We start from the raw sequence: 21,400 nt of genomic DNA on the forward strand, positions 1-21,400 counted from the left end.
CTAGCGCTACAGCACAATAGATAAAGTTAAAAATAGATAAAGTTAAAAAGCTTCCCATCTCTCTCCAGAGTAATTAATTAGGTTTCAAAGGAAAGACCTCCAAAGACTGAAAAATATAAAGAATTTTGAAGACAAAGTTGGTAGAATTGTTCAGTATTAGCATGACTTTACAATTGGAGTCCATTTTCATTCCTAAATACATCTAGAATCATTAACTAATCAATGTGCTTATCCAAACCTTCAAATTTTAGTTCACTTGTTTAATCTGCTTGGACTCTTCTCAGCCTGTGTTTTATTACCGATACCTCCTGGTGCTCTCTCTCTATCATGATACAGATTTTAATTAGGAAGGAAAAAATGATTGATGAATATTGTATAATGTGCCTCAAACTTTAGTTTTGGACATACTGACAAATTGTCATGTTGAAGTTCACAATCATTTTCAGACTCACAAGTACACTCATTTTGAGGAAGGTATCTTAAAACTTTTAAATACAATAAAATCTGAGACCTAAAACTTCCGAAACTCTGTCAGTTTAGATATAAAATTACTTTATTAATTTTGAAGTCTCTACTTCCTTGCATGAAGGTTTATGATGAGGGGGGTTATATATGGGGGGACTGTGTTTAAGTTTAAAAGACTGAATAAAGGAACTGACATATTTAATTCAGAATTTTAAATCTTCTCTATTTACTGGCATTTTTTATAGTTAATGATTGATGTATCTGATACTATTACCACTACCCTAAGAAAGCAAAATACTCCAAAAAGTCTTCAGGACAAGTAATTTGGGCAATTAAGTAAACAGGTTGCCAGAAAGGTTGTGCAGTGTCCATTCCTGGAGATATTAAAAAACTGACTGGACATGGTCCTAGGCAACCGGCTCTAGATGACCCTGCTTGAGCAGGGGGTTGGACTAGATGACCTCCAGAGATCCCTTCCAACCTCATCCATTCTGTGATTCTGTGAAAGGACATAGCAATCGCCCAGCATTGTCACAGGCTATTCTGGATACAAAAAGACTTTAGGTTTGGAAGGAGAAGCTTTACTGGAACTGAAAAAAATTCTGACAGAGAGCAACTATGAAGTTTTCCCATGTTCTCTGGGAATCGGACCTCTAAAGTAACGTTCGCTGTGTAGGTAAATCTCTCCTCAAGACAATCCCCTTTAAAGCCATGTCATTGCAAATGATAATGCATGAAGTGGCTCACATGAAGTGACAGCACTGTTCTTTTTAAAAAGAAAAAAAAAAAAATCCAGCCCAGCTAGTGCAATCAGTTCTTGCTCCCAACCACAGGGCTCTGGCACTGGCTGGGGTCAAAAGGTGAAGAATGAGAATACACAGAAGCAACTATGGAAAAATCATTCACTAGCAGGATCTCTTTGTTCTTTGCCAAGTTCTTTTCTGAACTGCCACACATGGAAGTACTGCTCTGTCATGAGAAAGATCAGCGGGGAATTCTTACCCATTTTACAACTGGACACTACTTTTCTACACCTGGCAGCAATGAGTACTGCATAATATATCTGTGCCTCAGCACTACACTTTGCTCTAAATCCAAGCAGGGAAATCCAATAAGTAGCATACTAACCTACAAGTTAGGTACTTTGCACATTCTTCCAGAACTAACCTAGGGCCATATATTCATTGCACCATGTTTTTCTGATTAATCTTAAATCACTCAAATCTGTTTTTTTTCATTTCTTTGTTTTTTCAAAGAAAATACAACAATGCCATCCTCCTCCCAAACCTAAAGATATTCTGAAAGTGTCTGGTAATGATTTCTTCTCAGCCCAAAGTTCATTCATGTAGACTTTTCTAGATAAAAAGAAAAGGTTGAGCTGGGAGATGGATTTCTCAGAATGATAAGAGAATAAGATTGAGAGGCAATAAAACGCCTTTCATTTCCTCTGACCTTTCTGAAAGCAAAGCATCTAAATAAAACTCCCAGACAATATAAGAGGACTTTGACATAAAAGTTACTCTTGATATTATTGAACAATTTATCAGATTAATGGGTTTTAAGCACTGAGCAGCCAGGTAACCTGAGACTTTGAAGGACAGAAAATAGTAAGACAGACGTGCAGGAAGTTATCAAGCAGAGTTTTCATAGGCTGAGAAGGTATGGTTCTCTGGTATGACTGTACTTCAGAAGATGCAAGTTAAGAAGTGCTTCCAAGACCCTCATAGTCCTGGTAAGGGAGAGAAGACTGTAAAAGGAACAACTGCATGTATGCACCAAGCTATCTAACATTACTCTATCTTAACGTCAGTGTTGAGACTACAAAAATGTACAGAGTAGGCAGTTGAGATTCTCCTCTACAACAGGTAAGTTCTGCCTATTTGTTACTAAAACAGTTCTGCAGTTCTCTTGCAAAAGTCTCATATTACACAATTGGAAATGTATGGATGCATATGTAGAACTAGCATTCTGTACTAGAGGCACAAAAGAGTACAAGTTTATAATGCATCTACAGGGACTCAATAGCGGTTCATTATAAAGAGCTATTCTTGCACTTTTCCGGAAAGAAAATGCTGCAATGGAGTTGGATGCATGGTAGGAAATTAATTATAATATAATTTCCTTTTCTGAAAAATGGAGAACTTAGTATGTTTAGACAGAGAGATTAATGCTAACAATAATACAAATGAGCACAACGCTTGGGCAGGACCACATTGGCAAAAATAACTTTTTTTTCATGCAGGCAACAGATTCAATTACTCACATATCAAGAAAAAGAATGAAGATGCAACTTTCACTAGAATGTACAGTTGGTTGGTTGGAAAAATTGAAAATTTTTTCTATTTTTTTTTTAAATGTTTTTTGCTCCCCTGCAAAAAGACAAATACTTTACCAGAAAGAGTACAAAAGTCTTATTAACAATGAGAGCCAAAATTAACTTTCAGAAATTCTGTCTGATTCAAAGTGGGTCATTAGTAAGTCAGTGATCAAGTATGAATTTGACACACACTCTTCATTATTTTGATTCACTGCTTAGGAAAGGTGACAACCACTGTCATGGTACAAATTTCTAATTTTAGCTGTACTCCCAAGTGACACTGGAATACAGAGGAGATCCTGCTCTTTCACCATTTTTCCACCTACCCAAAAGCCTATCCCCATGCACTGCATATTTTATGCCTCAAATAATAATTTCTGAACAAGAATATCATCATTTCTCCCATCAGAACAAATGCCAAATTCGCAAATATCTACTTACAGGAAGATCATTACAAGCTTAATTATGATTAAAAAGTGTTTCTTAGGATTCCATCTGATCAATCAGCGAAACCACTAACAAGGAAAGGACAAACAAGAGGCATGCATACAAATACAGAATCATGCAGCCTTCTTTGCAGTTCTATAGAAACCTGTTAAAAAGCCATTCATTGTTGAAACATCAACATACAGTGTTGATCTTGGCAGTCTCAGAGTGTAAAACAATTTTATGCAACAGTTTCCAAATAAGTTGCTTTTTTTCCTCTGTTGTTTCAAAAAAACCATGCAGGATTCAGATCTATATTCAGACACAGGCATCTACAGCAGAGACAAATGTAATTATTCTAGTAATACAATACCGGATTTCCTATAAAATGTTGTGGGAGCTGTAATCACCATGGAAAACTAATTATGTACACTATTTTGAGAGAGTTCCAAGTCATAAATACCATTTGATTAACACATTTCATAAGAAATTATTTGGTCTGAAGAGAGTAATTCTTTTTATGAGGAAAAAAAAATTCACAGAGAATCTGGAAAGAATTTAATAATATTGCCTGATCTCTTCTAGGATTAAGTAATATATTCTTACAATATATAATTATACAATTTTAAGTTTTCTGACTTCATTATAAACCATGTAACACTAGCTATATTTTGGTAACTCTGTTCATTTATTCTTCCGCTCCAGAAAATGCCAGGTGCCTTTTATTCTCTGACACATATCATAGACCAAATTCAACCTCGGTGTGAAGGTGTGTTTTAATTTGCCATCATAAAATATGCCTTTACTAAATTCCAGAGCAGAACTTCACTCTTATTTCCACAGTTTCAGGTTATGTCTACAGATGCATTAATGATCACTGAATCAATACAAATCCCATGGTTCCATGCAAGATACTATAACCATCAGCAAGGGAGGAGAATTTGCATTTTCTGAACCCTGTGCTGAACTAAGTTGGAAAATTTGTTATTTTGAAATGAAAAGCAGGAAAACAACTTGTTTCAATGCCAGGCCATGTAACTTGGTGATTTGGGATATAAAAGTTAAAAGTTTGCTTGCTTTACTTCAAACTTTTTTTGCTTCAAATTTTTTTGGTTCAATACAAAAATAATATTCCTCAAAGAGCACAGCTCCCCTCAGTGCCTACCTTTCTGATGATAAAGCGCTGTGCTTCACATAGAATAAATTTAACCTAAAGTATACTACTTAAGTGATACATTGTAACAAATGTTTGCTATGGAAGTTAGTTACCAGGTTTAGTTCGTGGCTTTTTGGGTCTGGCAGATGGTCTAGGTTTAGATGGAGCAGGTGTGAGCTTTGCTTCTTTGGGAGCTGAAAGAAATATACTGGATTATAAGATTATCCTTTCCACTGTATCACATAAAAATCATGCTCATCAAGCCTGAAATGAAGCACCGAATGGCTACAGGGAACAAAAGCAAATGGCAAAATCAGATTTGCTAAGAAAGCTTCTCAAAAATCTTCCTAAGACTTCACTACCCCAGAAAAACCCCTGCTTGTTCTTCACTGTAAAAGTCAGTAAGTAAATTTACAACTGGTAATTGTAGCTTACAATCACATCAAAATGTCCTTCTCATTAAGTTAGCAAATTCATTTTTGCAAGATACCTAAGCAGTAAAATAATAATGCTGTTTATCCTTTTGAACTCCAGGTCGATTTTAAGCCATCAAAAGACATACGTAGACAAAATATGCAAAAATGTCCTTAATTTTCAACACTGTAAAGAAATTACTGGTAAGGAGCTGGAAAAACATGGAATCAGTAATAAAAAAAGGGAATTGCTTCGTAACTGTAGTCACTGAATTCTGTTAATAAAATACAAGTAGTGTCCTCTAAATGGTAAAAATTAAGAGCAACCAGTTGTAGAAACTTTTTTCCCCCTGAACATGCATGGGCTGAAACTGTAATTAGCTAAATATGACTGTTAATCTGACATCAGATAAAGTTTAAGATGAGTTTCAGGTAGTATAGTCAGTAATTTTGTTCATTTTTATAAAGCAGTGCTAGGAGACTGCTTTCCAGGAAAACACTTCATAGCAATAGATAAGAGTGGAAAAGTATATGACATTTATAGAAAGAAAAGAGTAGAGTAAGACATATGAAGTGACCGAGAAGTGTTTTTCAAGCCAAAATGACATTCAGAAGGATTCATAAAAGAACAGTAGAATTAACACGTCCACCCAGTGCCACAGGAATCACTGAGAATTCTAGTATTAACGTCCACAACACTAACCTTGCACTTGGCCTTTCAATAGTATTTCCAATGGGTTTCTGATGATTTTCTGAAGGTAGAAGTGTGTTGGTGTAGAAAAACTCCCAACAAAATGGAAGACAATTCTGATCCCCAAAATTTTACTGTACTACAGCACTAGCAAAACCATATGAAAAAAACTCAAGTTTCTTTTTCTCCCAAGTTTAGAAAAATGTATTTCCTAACTTTTTTTCTCTCTCTGAGAAATGGATTAAATATAGTAAAAGCTGTGAGATAAAGTAACAGAGTACAAACTGTGGCGTGGACTGCAAAGAGGAGTCACCAGATGCTACAGAAACATGTATTACCTAGTATTGCTTTTGGTTGTTCAACAGTCTGAGAAGTTTTAGGCTCCAAAAGTGGTGGTTTAGGGGCTAGAAAAGAAAAAGTCAAGTGTAATCAAACAGATCAGTAGATGTATCAGCAGTGAGCCAAAAATATTTTCATTCCAATAGTTCAGGGGGTTGGTTTGTTTTTAAATAGACTAGATAAGCACGCAACTAAGTCCTACACTCATGCATAACACCCTACACTCCTTTCTGTTTTGTTTCCTATGAATCTACACACCGTACGCTTGTGGCTACGTGTGAGTCCGCTTCTGAGACTCCTTCCCCATATTTATGTTCTCAGGACTTTTATAATCTATTGTTTGATTTGATCAACAAATTTCTTTTCTGTTATGGGAGAACAGTGAGAAAGGACAGATGAGGGCTTTGACTGAAGAAAAGACTGCAGTTCATAACCAATACCAGAGAATCTATACCAAAGAAACTTCTAAATGCCAAAATCTTGCTGAAAATCTTAAATCAGAGCCTGCAGTCAATTGTAAAACACATGTAAGATATCAAAGGCAACTCCTGCTTTTACTGACCTGCCTAAGTTATGAGAAAAGACATTTATTCGTCCAGTACCTGAATCACTAAAGGAGGCAAATTCATCTCCCTTAATCCCAAATCAGAAGAAAATGAGTAGAGAGATCTATTTTTTGATCAAAAAGCAGAAAAGGAAAAAAGACACAACATGATGATAATGTTCCCATGGTCAAAGAATGAATCTCGTTTATGTGAAAGCTTCCCCTTCTACTTTGAGAAAGCTGTCCTATTTCCAATAAAATGGCAATCCTTTCCCTTGAGTTCCCCTGCAGGAGGACTTACTGATCACATGAGTAGTACTTTACTTTCAATCAACAAACCACTGTGACTAGCAAAGGTACCATCTTTGCCATAGTATGTCTGTGTGAAAGTGGGGGATGGGAACTGGCAAAGAGATTATAGAAATAATAAACATATCTATTGTTTATACAAGTGATATAAAAAATCCCTGTGCCACCCAGAAGTAGTTTTTTCCCTTCTAGTCCTTTAAAAATGTTACAAAACTGGAGAAGTTGTTTATATTTTTATCATTGGACCCAAATGCATAAAACTGAGGAGCTTAACTCTTATTCCTTTTGTTAGGCAACATCACATGACCGATTTTACAATGATGAGTTAGTCAAGATGCTCAGGTATGGCATAGCTCCTGTCGTTTTTAGGAAGTTTTGCTTACATATTTTTACTGAACATGTATCTCTGCATACCAACTTATAAAAATGGCTTGCACAATTACCAGGTTTCTCATCCTGTACTTCTGGGGTACCAGATGGTTTCAGTTTAGAAGAAGTAAGTGGTATTTCTTTTGGAGCTGAAAGAAAGAGCTCAGTTTGCAAATCAAAAAGTCTTTAACAAGGGTTTCCCACGACAAACAGTACATGCCACAAGTTTATATTGAAGAAAAGACAACTTAGTATGGAATGTCAAAGCCATCTGATGAAATCAGAGTTTATAGTGTGGAATGGAGATGATACTGTAATGCTGCGCCTTGATCAGAAATAGATTCTATGTCTCCAAAACAATTTAAATTCCCACTATGAAAGCTCTACGTATCAGAGACAAAGACAACACATGCGTGTGCATGAGAGTGAAAGAGACAGAGCACTAATAAAAGGATGATGGAGTTTTTCATGCAAGAAGCAAGTTTTACTTCTCTGAGGACAGTAAAACCATCCTGAACTATGTTCTCATACAGAGATATATCAAGAAGAATCAGTCTAATGACAATGGAAAAACAAGACTCTGTAACCAGGATAAAGAATAATGATTATGCATGTGAAATGATATGCTGGAAGAAATGCATTCATATGGGATGAAGCGCTCAAAACAAAACAAGAGTTTTTCACTGGGTGAAAACAACATTACCTAATGTTACCCTTGGCCATTGAAAAGGACGAGAAGTTTTAGGTGTGAAAGATTCCAGAATGGATTCACTTGTTGCTGTTGGAAGAAATGGTGACAGTCATAAGAGGGCAAAGAGCTAATGGAAGAAACTCTTCCTTCATAAGCAAAACCAAATTTGTTTTTACAAGAACAACAAGTATTTCACTAATGCTTGGACACTTGTCAGCTTAGTATGTATTAGAGAGAAATTCAGTCTTTTGAACTGCATGGAGCTTTAGTGACTATAAATAATCGCATTTGTGATGTGCAGAAATCCTGGATGTTCATTTCCGCCTCCCTTCATTGTAACTGGTCCGGATGTCAACCACTGCCAAATAAGATTTTAAGTTGAGCATTTGAACATTTTGAGTTTTGGTGCATTATTTAAGGAAGATGGTATGGTGTAAAATGTAGGAATTTAATGTAAAAGACATGTTTAGTCAATTAGTCAGACATTAAAACCATACAAAATTTAGAGCAGAAAGCTGACAGCTGATCCAACTATGGTTTCAGCCCCAAAGCACTGAGTATCTGTGACTGTTAACCAACTTCATGCTATTAAGTATACACTCTTCTTAATATTTTTAACAAGGCTACAACAGCAGAATGTAGTCTACAGCACACATCACAGTATTTTCATCAACACTACTGGACGATAAATACTATTTTCTCAATTCCCTATGTGGCATATTTTTCAAAATACTGAAGGAGAATCACATGACTATGAGTTGCCATATGCATTTTAAGTGTGAGAAAGCACCAATTTCAACAATTAACAGCAATCTAAATTCAAAATTAAGGTGTTAGGGTCTAATCCAATGTACACTGAAAGTGAAGATCACCAGTGTACTGATTTCAGTGAGTTTTAAAGCATGGTTTGAGCTACTGAATTAAGAACTAGGTAGAGATTATTGTACCTGGTCCAGCATCTGCTATTTCAGGCTTACTGGGTGTCACAGGGCTTGAAAGAACAGGCTGAATACCACTAAAAGCTATAAAAAAAACAGGTCAGAGTATCTATGATTATTTATTCTACACATAGCTTTTTTCTTTTATGAGAACAAACAAAAATGTTATAGGCTATAACATACCTAATTTGCAATGCAGAGGTCCACACACAATAAGCATGCCTTACCTGACAATGGAGCACTGCTGGTTTAGAGTGGGAGCTGAGGCTAGTGGTTAAAATGACAACTGGAACTAAAGTGTCAGCCAACCAAAGCTAGTATTACTTTAGATAGCATGGTCCCTGTAGTTTAAAGCAACCCAGAAAATACAAAGGTAAAAGAACTTCTAACATCATGGGTTTAAGCATAAGGCACTCCAAAGAAGGCAGAAAAAATATAATCTACAAAACTAAAAAACACTGCAAATGTATTTCCGTAAAAAACACTATCTTAATTCTCTTCAGTGCTTTGTTTTCCGTCAAAATTTTGATAGTGAATTTTAATGTTGTATAATCTGTGTACATATATACACATATAAAACAAGGGTAAAATAAAGTAAAAAAATCACTGAACAGTATGAAATAGTACGAAAGAAGCTTACTATGCTGGCATAAAAAATATAGAGTATATAAAAGCATCTATCTGAGAGTATAACAATTAAGCTTGAAAAAAAGTAATTTTAAAATTCTTATTAAGTATTATTATTATTATTGTTATTCTAAGCTTACTTCATTTAAGTACATCTCAAAATAGCCCAAGTAGCTTTTTGAGAGACAAATGTAAGATCAAAAACACTCTCAGGTGAGTTTCTCTGTAGCAAGCACAAGTTGTCTTGGCTCATGTGAAAAAGGGGACTTTGCCTACACTCGTCATGACCCAAGCAGAAGACCAATATGACAGATAACCAAAATACCTGGGATTAACAGCATTTCCACAATTGCTATCAACACACCGGAAGTGGTTTAACTCAAAAGCTAAAGCATTACTATTACCCATAGTTGTTGTTAGCACATGAGGTGTTCTGGAAAGTGGAGGCATAGATTTTTCCATGTCAGCTGAACTTGTAACTGCAGAAAAACGTAAATAACCCTGAGAGAGAGATTCATATTGGTGCAGAAATGAAGGGGACAGTGGGGGCGGGGGGGGGGAGAATCAGAAAAAGTAAGATTGCTTTACATTGCTTTGCAAGATGCCAACACTACTATAATACAGTTTCACAAGATTTCCAGCTTGAAAAGAAATTAACAAAACCTCAAAGTTTTGAAAAAGTCACACGCACCTAACAGACACACCCTGACAGAAACTGCAGTCCCCCTAAAACCAGCCTTATCAACAGGAGTCAACTGATTTGTGCACATGTAACATCAAAAAACCTGTGCTTTTGACTTCACCTGCACCTGTAGAAGGAGACCTACGTACTTAAAAATACATGCCAATATGAATTTCTACAATCAGGTATTTCTATTGCCAATGCTTTGCTTGTTTCAGTTTAATAGATGCCAGTACTTTGAGTTATAGGTTTTAATATAGTACATATCATGTAATTTGTCATTTAAATTAAATTGTGGTATTTTATATAATTGACATAATATAAATTAACACAACTTTCATGACATACTGAAGAGCCAGAAGGTGAGGAGAAAATTCAAAACCGTACTGTTGTAATATTGACTGTCAGGTTTAGGATAATTTTCCTTCTCATCTCTCGCACATTCATGCCTTTGCTACGAATACAAATTTAATCTGGATAGCTATGACCCTAGTAAGAAAAGTTCCAACAAAACATAACATGACTTGAAAAAAATGCTTAGTAATGGAGAAAACTGAAACAAACAAAACAAATAAATGCGTATGGTATGCCTAACAAAAAATTGCCCAGGGTAAAATGTCCCAATCAAGAATATAACTTCATAATTGATAATGACTCCATCTAGCTTGTGGTCCTCATATCCGACATTACAATCACCCAAAACAGTATTGATTCCTGGTTTTTGATTTGATCCTATGCCACAGAATATCATCATGTGGTTACAGAGCCTAACTACCAAACACTGCAGACAAAATTCTTTCAGACAACACTAAGCAACCAGAGCAAACAGCCTGTAACATCTGTGATGCAAACCCAAATTCCAAGCTATAGAAATATCATAAACACAATTTACCAGTTAGTATTTTTGATATTTCTGCAGATGCAGATGTTTGCGACGGGAAAGCAATATGATGAGAGTCCAGTGAAGCTGGAAAATAAAACAAAACAGAACAAAAAATTCTTTTTGGCATCACCTGAACCTATAGACTGGACAGGGTTCAACCCATTACTAAGGAACTAGGGACTTCAGACAGGAAAAAGTCTCAAATGCACATGGAATGGATTTTCTAATGTGAATATGTGAAGATGCACTGGTGATGTAAATGATGATGAAGATGTTACAAGAAATATGAAGAAATATTCAAAGACATCAGACAATATGATGGGAAAATAAGAAAAACACAACATAAAAATTAATTAAAAAAAGAAGTGAAAGGCAAAAGAAAGACTTGCTTATGCCTTTCAGGACAAAATGTGACATACAAAAACTTAGTCTGAAAACACAATTTAAAAATAGAGGTAACAGAGGAGAGATGTACAATTTCTGATGCACAGAAGGCATTTTCTTGCAAAAGAGAAGGTAGAAGGATCCTAGAAGGATTAATACAGGCAAGAATTCCAGCATCACTGAAAAAGACCCTGAAGTACACGACACTCAGCAGACAAAAAACCAAGGTTTCTCCAGTGCCAGGAAACCAAACTTCAGAATCAGTTTCCACCACATAGACTGAGACAGCAAGAAACATGGCCAGCATATGTGGGAACCTACAATTCAACTGCATGACAATGGGAAGGATACATTAACATGGTTCATTCCACTTTTAACTTGCAGTTGACTTCAGGTCTGTAAGCTTACCAGCCTGCTCACGTATTGCCGTGTTACCTCATGTGCCAAAACATACTGCCAGGCCACACAACTGGTCTTGTACACCTGCCAGCGTGAAAGAAGCTATCCTCACAAGCATCTCCACCCGTTGTCGCCAAGGGCCATACCCAACGCCTTACGTAAATACGGCTTTTCATGGATGGCACTTTCACCTCCGCACTTACGCTTCGCACCAACTTCGGCCCAAGAGAAATCGTTTTTTTGGCTAAAAGCACAACAATGACTCTTAGGAGAATTCCCATCTGCACCACCAGATCTTCAAGAAACATCGTTACCAAATTAGGTCGGCAGCACGTCCACGTGCCAAAGGCTGCCTGCCGGTGTTCCGAACCTCAAAGGAACACGCCACGATTCACCACAAGCTGAAAAGTGGCATCATTCTTAACAGCCTAACGTGACCTCCAAAGCGGCAGCGGAGCAGAGCACTCCCGGTTACGGGTAACGGCAACGTAAAGGTGTGGGCAGGTGACAACCGGCCGCCTTGAAAGTCAGCGGTGAAGCAACCAATAGCTGCACCCTTGGGCCAGGAAACCCCAGTGGGCGGCTGAACTGCTGTGCCATCCTCTTGTGCCAGCCCAGCTCAGCCCAGCCGGGATTTGCCTCTTAAGAACGCTGCCGTATTCAAATGTGTCGGACAAAGGAAGACCCGCTGCCAAAACACAAAGCGGCAGGGGAATGGCAGCTGAAGGCAAAGCGCGAGAGTACGCTCTCTACGCAAGCTGTCATTCAGTCCCTGCAGAAAAGGCTCGTCAGCAATGGAAAAAGCATGGGATCAGACAACAGAATCGCAGAATGAGCGTGGCGAGTGCTTTGGCAAGCCAAGCTGCGCCAACAAGTCTTCACACTCTCCATGGAAGATGACAAGGATGACAGGTGGCTTGGGGTCGGAGGCGTGATGGGGAGTGAGAGAACAATAGGGAAAATGGAGAAAAATGACTTGGTTTTGCTAGTTACCCGTCACGGTTTGCTGGGTTGCCAGGGAGGAAGGAGCGGTGGACTTCAGCCGTGGTCTTCGAGTAGCTAAGGTCAAACACAAAAACCACCTTCAGGTCCTCAGACAGGCTGTTGTTGCACGGGTGGTATCAAGACAGAGCTATAAACAAGGAGGCGTGGCCCTGCTCGGGGCAGGCTTCCGTGTCACAGCATCACTCCCCATAGAAGCACGATGCTATCTTTCAACTGGCCTAAGTAGCCCACGGTAACAGAGTAAACCTACAAGGGGAACCTCAAAAAAGGCAGCAGAAAGCTTACGAATGGAGCAGTTTCTAGTAAGGAGACAGAAGGGACCAACCGCATCACGGACCCGCTTCTCAGCACATCAAAGCATCTGAACAGGCTCATGGCTGCAGAGAAAAGCATGGCCAAATAATCAACACAGGAAGGGAATCACTGGCTATTTACCCATCACAGTCCTTGTGGTTTCCAGTGAAGCAGACGAGGTGGATTCCAGGTCCGGTCTCTGGGTTGCTACGGTCAGATAGGGAAATAATCTTGAGATATCCACGCAGTCTCGCCACGGCAGGACAAGCAGCACCGGTCCACGACACCCCAAACGTCCCTACTTAGGGCAACACATGCCTTTTCCTGGAAGAATCTTGTGACTCAGTGACCAAATCACCAGGCAACCATCTTGCCATGGGTGCAACTAACACAATACTCTTAGAAAATCAGTAGCTAAATGGCTCTCCATCAGCACAAAAATGGCACTCCTTACATTTCCTTGAAAGATACTTAAAACCAGTCGTTGCAGAGGGAACATGGGAGCCAAGAGACTCATCTTTGTATTCAGAATTCAAGATGACGTGTGTTGGGTACTTCTCAAACGCAAGCAACTACACATACTAGCGCATTCCTTATTCCAGCATGAAGGCACAAACTGCACATTATTCTACTGATATTCAGTCGTAGCTCCAACTCTCCTTAGAAGTTCAATAATTTTTGCAAAAAGGTATTTTCTTACTGTTGTCACTATTATCATTATTATATTTACAAAGAATAGACTATATAAGGCCTCACCATTCCCCAGGACATCTGAAAATTCCCATTCTTCTTTTAAGTTAGTCTCTAAGCCAATGAGTAACATGCCTATGCATCAAGCTTGAATTTCAGTGCTCAAGTTAGCAAAACGAAAGAGGAGAAAATAATTGATATCCCATCAGGAATCTATGAGACAGCTATACCACATAAATACCAAGACTAAGAGGAATTCAAATTATGTTTCTGCCAGATTGGAATATTTCATTCTAGAAAGAATTTTCAAAATAAAAACCACATCTAGAGACACACAGGCATTTTGTGACATATTCTTTTTGCTAGCTATTCCTGCAAAAAGTGAATTTTCAAGTGATGGAAAAAAGCGTATTTGAACATCAGAATCATGTCATTAGTGGGGCAACAAGTGTTTTTGCAAGCCAAAGTGCATTAACAAACCTAGGTATTGCTTAAAGCAGAGGAAAATTATGTCAAGTGATGGCAAGGTAAAAGAAAAAAAGAAAATATTTACCCTCCACTGTTCCTTGGCTTGCAAGATAAGGAGAAATAGATTTCAGCTTTGGTCTCTGAGTAACTAAGATTAAACCAGAAAACTACCTTCAGATATTACAGATGAACAGTTTTTTTTCAAAGCAGTGTCAGTACAGAGTTTTAAATGAATGAAGCCTGTATTACATTCAGTATTTTTACATAAATATTTGCATTCATTACATTTTATTCCATTTTTTTTTAATCAGAGTGGCCTAGTTGAGTTAATATAGAATACAAACTGTTAACCTTTTAGTGAACTAGGCCTACAGAGCAGAAAATTACAAAGAGAGATTGAGAAGCTTAACAATTAAGTATCTCTTTGTTATCTTTTATATAAATGACCGTCCACCTCACTGCTATGTTTGGCATTGCCACTAACAGGAAAAAAAAATCAAGAGGTTTTCACTAAATTTTAAAATAAGGTTTTTCATATTTAAGTATTGCCAAAATTATAGAAATTATGATGGCATCACTGTTTACCCATTGCTGTTCTTGTGATTTCCAGTGAAGAAAAAGATGTGGGCTCCAGGACTGGTCTTGGGAGAACTAAGATTAGAGATGGAAACCATCTTCAGATGTTATGGCAGTCTCTCTATGCACATGAAGGCATCACTTTAATCACATCCAAATATATCAGTATTGAAATTGTGGTTTCTCAGGTATACTTTTCCTACCAAATAAATCATACATAAATTTTTTTGTCACTCTGTATTACCAAAACCCCCTAACCACTGGGTAAACACTGCTCCTAGTAGATAATAATGTCAGTCATGATGTTCCAGAGCTGCCTTTTAACTGCAATAAATGACAAATGCCAAAATCCATTTCCTAGCATCAAATATTTTCAAATTATAAATTGAGAACTAGTCAATGAATATGTAGCCAGAACTTCAGGCCGCATCAAAGATACTGACAAGTTTTGGACATGACCACCGTATATTTAATCTGAAAAACAATTAACTAGCTCTGATTACTATATTCTTCACCACCCTTAAAAATTTGAAGTTTGGGACTAAAAAATATATATGCCTGGGAAAAAAGGAAACAATAGCTTCTTTGTAGAAAAATGCATATAGGTGAACTTAATAAGTATTTCCATCAGGAGTCGAGCCAAATATTAGAAGAAAACCTATTTGTGCTTTCTTAACCAAAATCTGTAAGAATCTGTAGTGGAACAGTATCTCCTTAATTTATAGGAGCAGGTTTTCATCCTGAAGAGGTATGAAGTACTTCAAACAGACAGAATCTCATAAGCACACTGTTAGACAAGCATGAGCTAAAAGAAGAGTCACATTCATTTTCCAGAAATTAGTGAAGTGAAATGCAAAGATCATGATAAAAACCCCTGTACTTGTATAAGAATATATTATTGAAAAAAAGGGAATTTCTGATAAAAGCATAGAGCAAAATCTTAAAACAAACAGAAGAGAGGTCAAACAGTAGATACCTCAGAAAATGGAATAAAAATTTTGAAACTGCCATCACACTTGCAAGAACACATTATACGAAAAGTGGAAAAGCACAAATTTGATGGACCAATAAAGAGAAAGTTTCAAACATGGAATTCTTGTTCTGAAAGAACTCTATTAGACTCCTCCAGTCTAAGCAAACAAAATCCTTTGAAAATGCAATAAAAGTTTGTAGACTTGATTGACAGGGGGATGGATTGAAAGAGTTTCATAAATTTCTCCCTTTCAATGATCCATTTGACTACACCCTTCTCTGTGGCTCTGGGCTATTTACTGTCCTCTCTGTCTTCATTTTGTTTGCTGAAAAATGGAAATAACAAGAGCTCCACAAATATGTTTTCTCAATTACCTAGCCAATGTTTGCATCTTTACTGGCATTGAGTCAAAGAACTGTGAAATACTGCAGTTAAGATGGCAAATATATAAACAGAGTACCTACTTGTTAGTGTACAGTGGAATACTATAGAACATTTGCAAATATCTAGAGGGGTCTGCAGTAGAAGACAAGAGTATGCCCAAAGAAGAAAAGGAGAGTTCCTGTGTTCAGTATTAAATTTGTCCTATGGAGGAAGAAAAATATTAAAGAAACTGGCTTGATTCATTAGGATATATGCAGAAGGCTGACAAACTTTTTATCTCCCCAAATAAACATATTTTTCTTTTTTCTCATATACATATCTGGACTACCAAGTCTTAAGCTATTTAAAAAGAACTTGAACTTGGGTTTGCAATGCCCACTGTGCTATCTTTCATCTCCCTAGTAAGAATTTTGTCACTACAGCACAGCTTGAGAGTCCTCCTTCATGGGAAATATACATGAATATTCTACACAACTGCAATATTCACAACCTGAAAAACGTAACTGTTTTAAAACCACAAGCGAACATGAAAAGTCAACAGAAAATCAATCTAGGAAGAAAATTCCCTACACACATCATAAACACCCCAACACTGTAACTGACCAGGAAGATGTCTTAAATACCAATCACCACAAAACTTCACTATAGTAATAACAAAGTAAATATAAAACAAAAAGCAGTATAACATCAAGCAATACACTAGTTATCTGTACCAGGATACTCTGCATATAATGGAGAAATTAAAGTTCAATTAACAGCCTCAGAGTATTTCACAGACACAGAAGTGCCCAGGACATTATACTGTAAAATTCTATTACATTAAGTAATACATAATTGGTCAATGGCAATTATGGGTAATAGTACCAATTAGTATTGCAAAAGTGAATGAAGAATAAAAAAAAAAAAATTATAATCCAGCATTGTAAACAACATATACATTGTCTTAAATGAAAGTAGTACCCAATGCAGAATTTTTGTCTTGCCGTTTTCTTATCCCCAGAGTAAGGAAAATTAAACCAACATTTCACCAAAAGCACCCTGGGAGCTCTTCTGACAATTCCTCACTGTCAAGAACACTCAGTTTGCAAGAAATGTCATTACCAGATTGGATTGATGGTATTTCCGGAACTCCAGATGCTTTAGACATGAATTGTGAAACACTCTGTGTTTCATTAAGAGCTGAAAAGAAAATCTGGATTTAAAATGCTGAGGAATCTCACTGTTGCTGGGACAGCACAACACACTACCCAGCACAAGTTGTGCTGTTCAAAATGATGTAATTGCAAACACAAGCAAGACACTGAATGTTTAAAAGTCCTCTCTGTATTATGTGAATAAAGAGAAAGATACGCAGCCCAATATGGTGGCAACAGGATCCAATATCTGATGCTAGACAGAACTCCTAAGAAACTTTTTATTTTACACTTTCTGGAGTTTTAGTTACACCAACAGAAAAATGAAATTGTTACAAGTTGGTATAAAAGACCGGTCCTTTAGTATTTTGTACCAAAAACGCTTTATAGCTGCTGATCAAGAAGGGATTGACACAAAACAGTTAAGAGTCTTGCCATTTAGACTTAAAACCAAATATGTCTGAAAGTGTTCACAGCAGAAAAAAGGAAGCAAGTGGCAATGTGATGAAAACTAAAATGGAATCCCACATTGCTTACCCATCACTGCTTGTCAGGTTTCCAAAAAGGATGAGATGTAGATTTGAGGACTAGTCCCTACATAGCTAAATCAAATAGGAAAGTCACCTTGAAGTAGGCAGTCTCTGCATAAGTGATAACATCATAGTTTTAAAGGAAAAAATTAAGTGTAGATTGTAATCAGTCTTCAAGAAATGAGGAAGAGTTCAAACAGGCTTAAAGAACCTTGGCAAGCAAACATTTGCTAAAAACAACTAATAAAAAAGCGACCAGCTAAGCAACAGGTTTTTAAAAGATATCATTAAGATCACTAAGACACCCAAGTCCAGGGGAAATAACATGCAAGCAAGTATTTTACTGCAGTCCTCACCGTGTGCCTGGACTTCCTCACCTTCCTTTAGTTGAAAGATCCTTCTATTCACTCTCTTCTCTCTACCTTCCTCCCCTTCCCAACACACACATGCAAACCAGAATAAGTCCTTTAAATACAAACAACTGTACATGCTAATGGTTCTCATTTCATACCATGCTTATGACTAGAATATGTTAATTAAACATTATTATCATATTTAATCACATTTTTAACTCTCCTTCAAATCTGGGACTTATCTTTGCATGGAAATGATTATGTTGAATTCCAGACTAGACCAGACATAATTTTCTCCATTCTCCCAACATTGTGTTGGGATCCCTCTTGTTTGAAAAGAGTGCAATATAACTTCCTTTTCAGGCAAAGCATGCAGAATAAAGAACTGAATATGGACGTGCTATTATATCAATGTGCAGAAAACCATTACTGAAAGTATCTGTTAAGGCACTTGATCGTAAATTATTGCTCAGTATGGAAGATGCATTAATGATAAAGACTGATTAATACCTCTGAAAAATAAATGCATAAAACTTAACTCATCTCCATTTCTTCATTTTAAGAATGTTTAGTTGGAATCTGCAAGCTTTGCCATTTACCTGCAATTACAGGTAGCTGGACAGCTACTAAAAGTTTCCTGTTAAATACCCGTTTAGTCCAGTTTTTACTGCAAGGGAGTTCTGGCAACAATGTGAAATAGACTTTGGATGGAATTGTCATTATTGAAACGAAATGAAGTATTCCTCCATGCAGGGACAGTAAAACAAGCAGAACCTTGAGCACTGATAGAATTGCCTTTGTTCAGTATCATTTTGTAAGGAATTGGTAAGTTTTAGTTCATTTTCTGAACACAGGAAGTAGAAGAATCCTAAAGAATAAATGTTGGCAAGGAAGAATAGGAAAACTATATACTTAAGATTATTATATACAAATAAATAATTTAAATGTCAAGAAAATACCATAATTCAACCAGTTTAATTTTACTGGAGTCCGGTACAACAGGTTTCAGGGGTGTTTGAAAGCATCGCATCTACCACAGACATGCCAGCTCAAAATTAATTTGTCGCAAATATTTTCTTTAATTGCAATGTTATGCAATTTAGTTTAAAAAACTGTACTCAAGCAATACAGCAATATATGTGATAATATATTTCTATTAGCCTTGGACCTACACTGTCAGGAAAATGTCTTAGATAACTGCTTTAAATATATTTAAATGAAAGGACTTAAGGGTCCATTCTCCACTATTTTGAAGCCTACACATTCATTGCTATTGACCCTGTTATTTCTATGGGCTTCACTCACCACTTTCAACCATTAGAATAATTTCATTCATTCAGAGGCTGAAGAGTAAGTTTTCACAACCAGAAGTCAGTAAAAGAAAACATATTGGTGCTTGTCTGAGAAATTATCATATTAGACATTAAGAAAACATCAGAATAATTTACCCAGTTCCACTTTGAGTCAAATGTAAGACGTTGCAAAGGTATTTGAACAGTTCATGTTCAGCTTGAGCCTGTCAAATTACCCTTTATCACAATAAATATTTCTGTAATCATAATCTTGAAGCCAAAGATTATAAGGAAATTACACTGCACAAATAGAGTATTATGAGTGACAAAAGTACTGTTATTTATTTATTTAGAATAACTATCCACTGGTGGCTGCTGGTAGTTGTACTGATTTCAGGGAATCTGTTGATATGGCACTTTTGCAAAATCAGGACAGCTGAATTGGGGCAGGGCTCAACATTGATGTACATTAGTAATTATAGTATGAGTAAATTCATGTTCAACCAAAGTACAAATAAACAGTGATAATCTGAGTCATCCCTGTCCTTAAAACTTCCAGAAAAAATATAATTTCTAATATGAAATTACAAAAAAAAAGTAACTGTAATACTCCACTATTCTGTGTCATGATAATCCTAAAAGTCTACTATTTCAACGTTGTTATCCCAAATGCAGCGATATCCCACCTTCTTCCTGTAATAATATTAACACCAAGGTAAAGAAATGTAAATTAACAATACAACCAAAAGCATGAGGACATTTCTTGTGAGAACTCCTAATACTAATAAAATTACATTTTCAAGAAATGTCATTACCAGATTTTGTTGATCGTATTTCTGGACTAGGAAATGTTGTGGATCTTGAAGAAACAGGCTGTGTTTCATCAGGACCTGAAAAGAGATTGTGAGTTTTAAAAGTGGCAGTGGCATCAAGGCCACTAAAATACCACAGTACCTAGCTGTCAGAAGCTGCTCTGTAAGAGGAAAAAATGATACAAATAAAAATCAAGACAGTGAATGGCCTGAGAGTCAGTGTAGGATTACTGGCAGAAGAACAAGCAAGCTGATGTCTCCTATGGTATGGATACAACAGGAGTTCAGAGTGGTATTCTCATATCTATTACATTTCCAAGACACAGAATTTGTATCCTTTCAAAGAGCTTAGGCAGAGAAAATTTCAAATAATAACTAAACCTACATAAAACTGCTTACAGTAATATACAAGTATGTTCCTCAGTTCCTCAGTCTGAGCAGAATGCCTTCTACTTGCCAATAAAAAGAAATAGTTGACATGAAAGTATTGCACAAGAAACCTGAGAGAGACATTCTGTTTCAAGATGATGACTTCTGGTCTTACTACAGTCCAGGGCAGTGATGACAAAGTGGAAACTATAGTGCAAATATGTGCTATTTACCTATCACTATATATCTGGTTACCAGGTAAGAAAGAGATGTTGATCAAAGCTGGTCTCTGGGAAGCTAACAAAACAGCTAACAAAACAGAAAAAGTTTTGAGATACTGAGGCAGACAGTCTTTACACAGGTGGTATCAAAACACTTTCCTGAACATAGTCAACAAATTCACATTTTGCCTAGGGATCGGATTTTCCCCCAAACTGCCACAAAGTTACTTTGACATAAACAGGATTGTTGAAAAAGACCATCCTTCGGTGGAAAATAGCTTTAAAACATCTTTATGTTTCTATGACAATATTTTAATGAAAACACAAATGCAAAAAAATTAGATTCTATCAGATCATTGAGACCACCATTTCTGTTACAAAAATTATGCAGCCAGCATGAAAGAAATATGGTCTATTTCTATGGGCAGTGGTATATGAAAAACTGGAGTAGGTGCTCTTGACGTTAAGAACACTCATGACTGATTAAAGTCGAAGGACAAGTAATAAAACATTTAAGTAGCCTGATCTTTACATCAAGAGAGAATGCTGTGGTAGTTCTGAGAGAACATGCTGCAGAGAGGAGTGAAGTCACACTTGACTAGCTGCTAAAAGTTTTCCATCAAACAAAGGTAGTTTGATTTGACTGAAATGACCTTGGATAAAATAG

The 21,400-nt window shown here is 36.7% G+C and overlaps 1 protein-coding gene across 6 annotated transcripts in view; it reads right to left on the reverse strand.

Moving 5' to 3' along the window:
- Positions 1 to 21,400, reverse strand: part of ABI3BP (ABI family member 3 binding protein) — a 165,093-nt gene that overhangs the window by 60,932 nt on the left and 82,761 nt on the right. For 5 of the 6 annotated variants that reach the window (XM_054813851.1, XM_054813854.1, XM_054813853.1 and 2 more), the window contains 10 exons: positions 20,147 to 20,221; positions 13,074 to 13,139; positions 12,627 to 12,692; positions 10,860 to 10,934; positions 9,690 to 9,764; positions 8,668 to 8,742; positions 7,733 to 7,807; positions 7,104 to 7,178; positions 5,807 to 5,872; positions 4,478 to 4,558 (listed from right to left, as the gene is read on the reverse strand). In XM_054813851.1, coding sequence (XP_054669826.1) covers positions 4,478 to 4,558; positions 5,807 to 5,872; positions 7,104 to 7,178; positions 7,733 to 7,807; positions 8,668 to 8,742; positions 9,690 to 9,764; positions 10,860 to 10,934; positions 12,627 to 12,692; positions 13,074 to 13,139; positions 20,147 to 20,221 — 729 coding nt within the window. The remainder of the gene's footprint in view (positions 1 to 4,477; positions 4,559 to 5,806; positions 5,873 to 7,103; positions 7,179 to 7,732; positions 7,808 to 8,667; positions 8,743 to 9,689; positions 9,765 to 10,859; positions 10,935 to 12,626; positions 12,693 to 13,073; positions 13,140 to 20,146; positions 20,222 to 21,400) is intronic. The other variant, XM_054813856.1, reaches the window with a different exon arrangement.

The sequence above is a fragment of the Grus americana genome, chromosome 1 (assembly GCF_028858705.1).
Source record: "Grus americana isolate bGruAme1 chromosome 1, bGruAme1.mat, whole genome shotgun sequence".
Lineage (NCBI taxonomy): Eukaryota > Metazoa > Chordata > Aves > Gruiformes > Gruidae > Grus > Grus americana.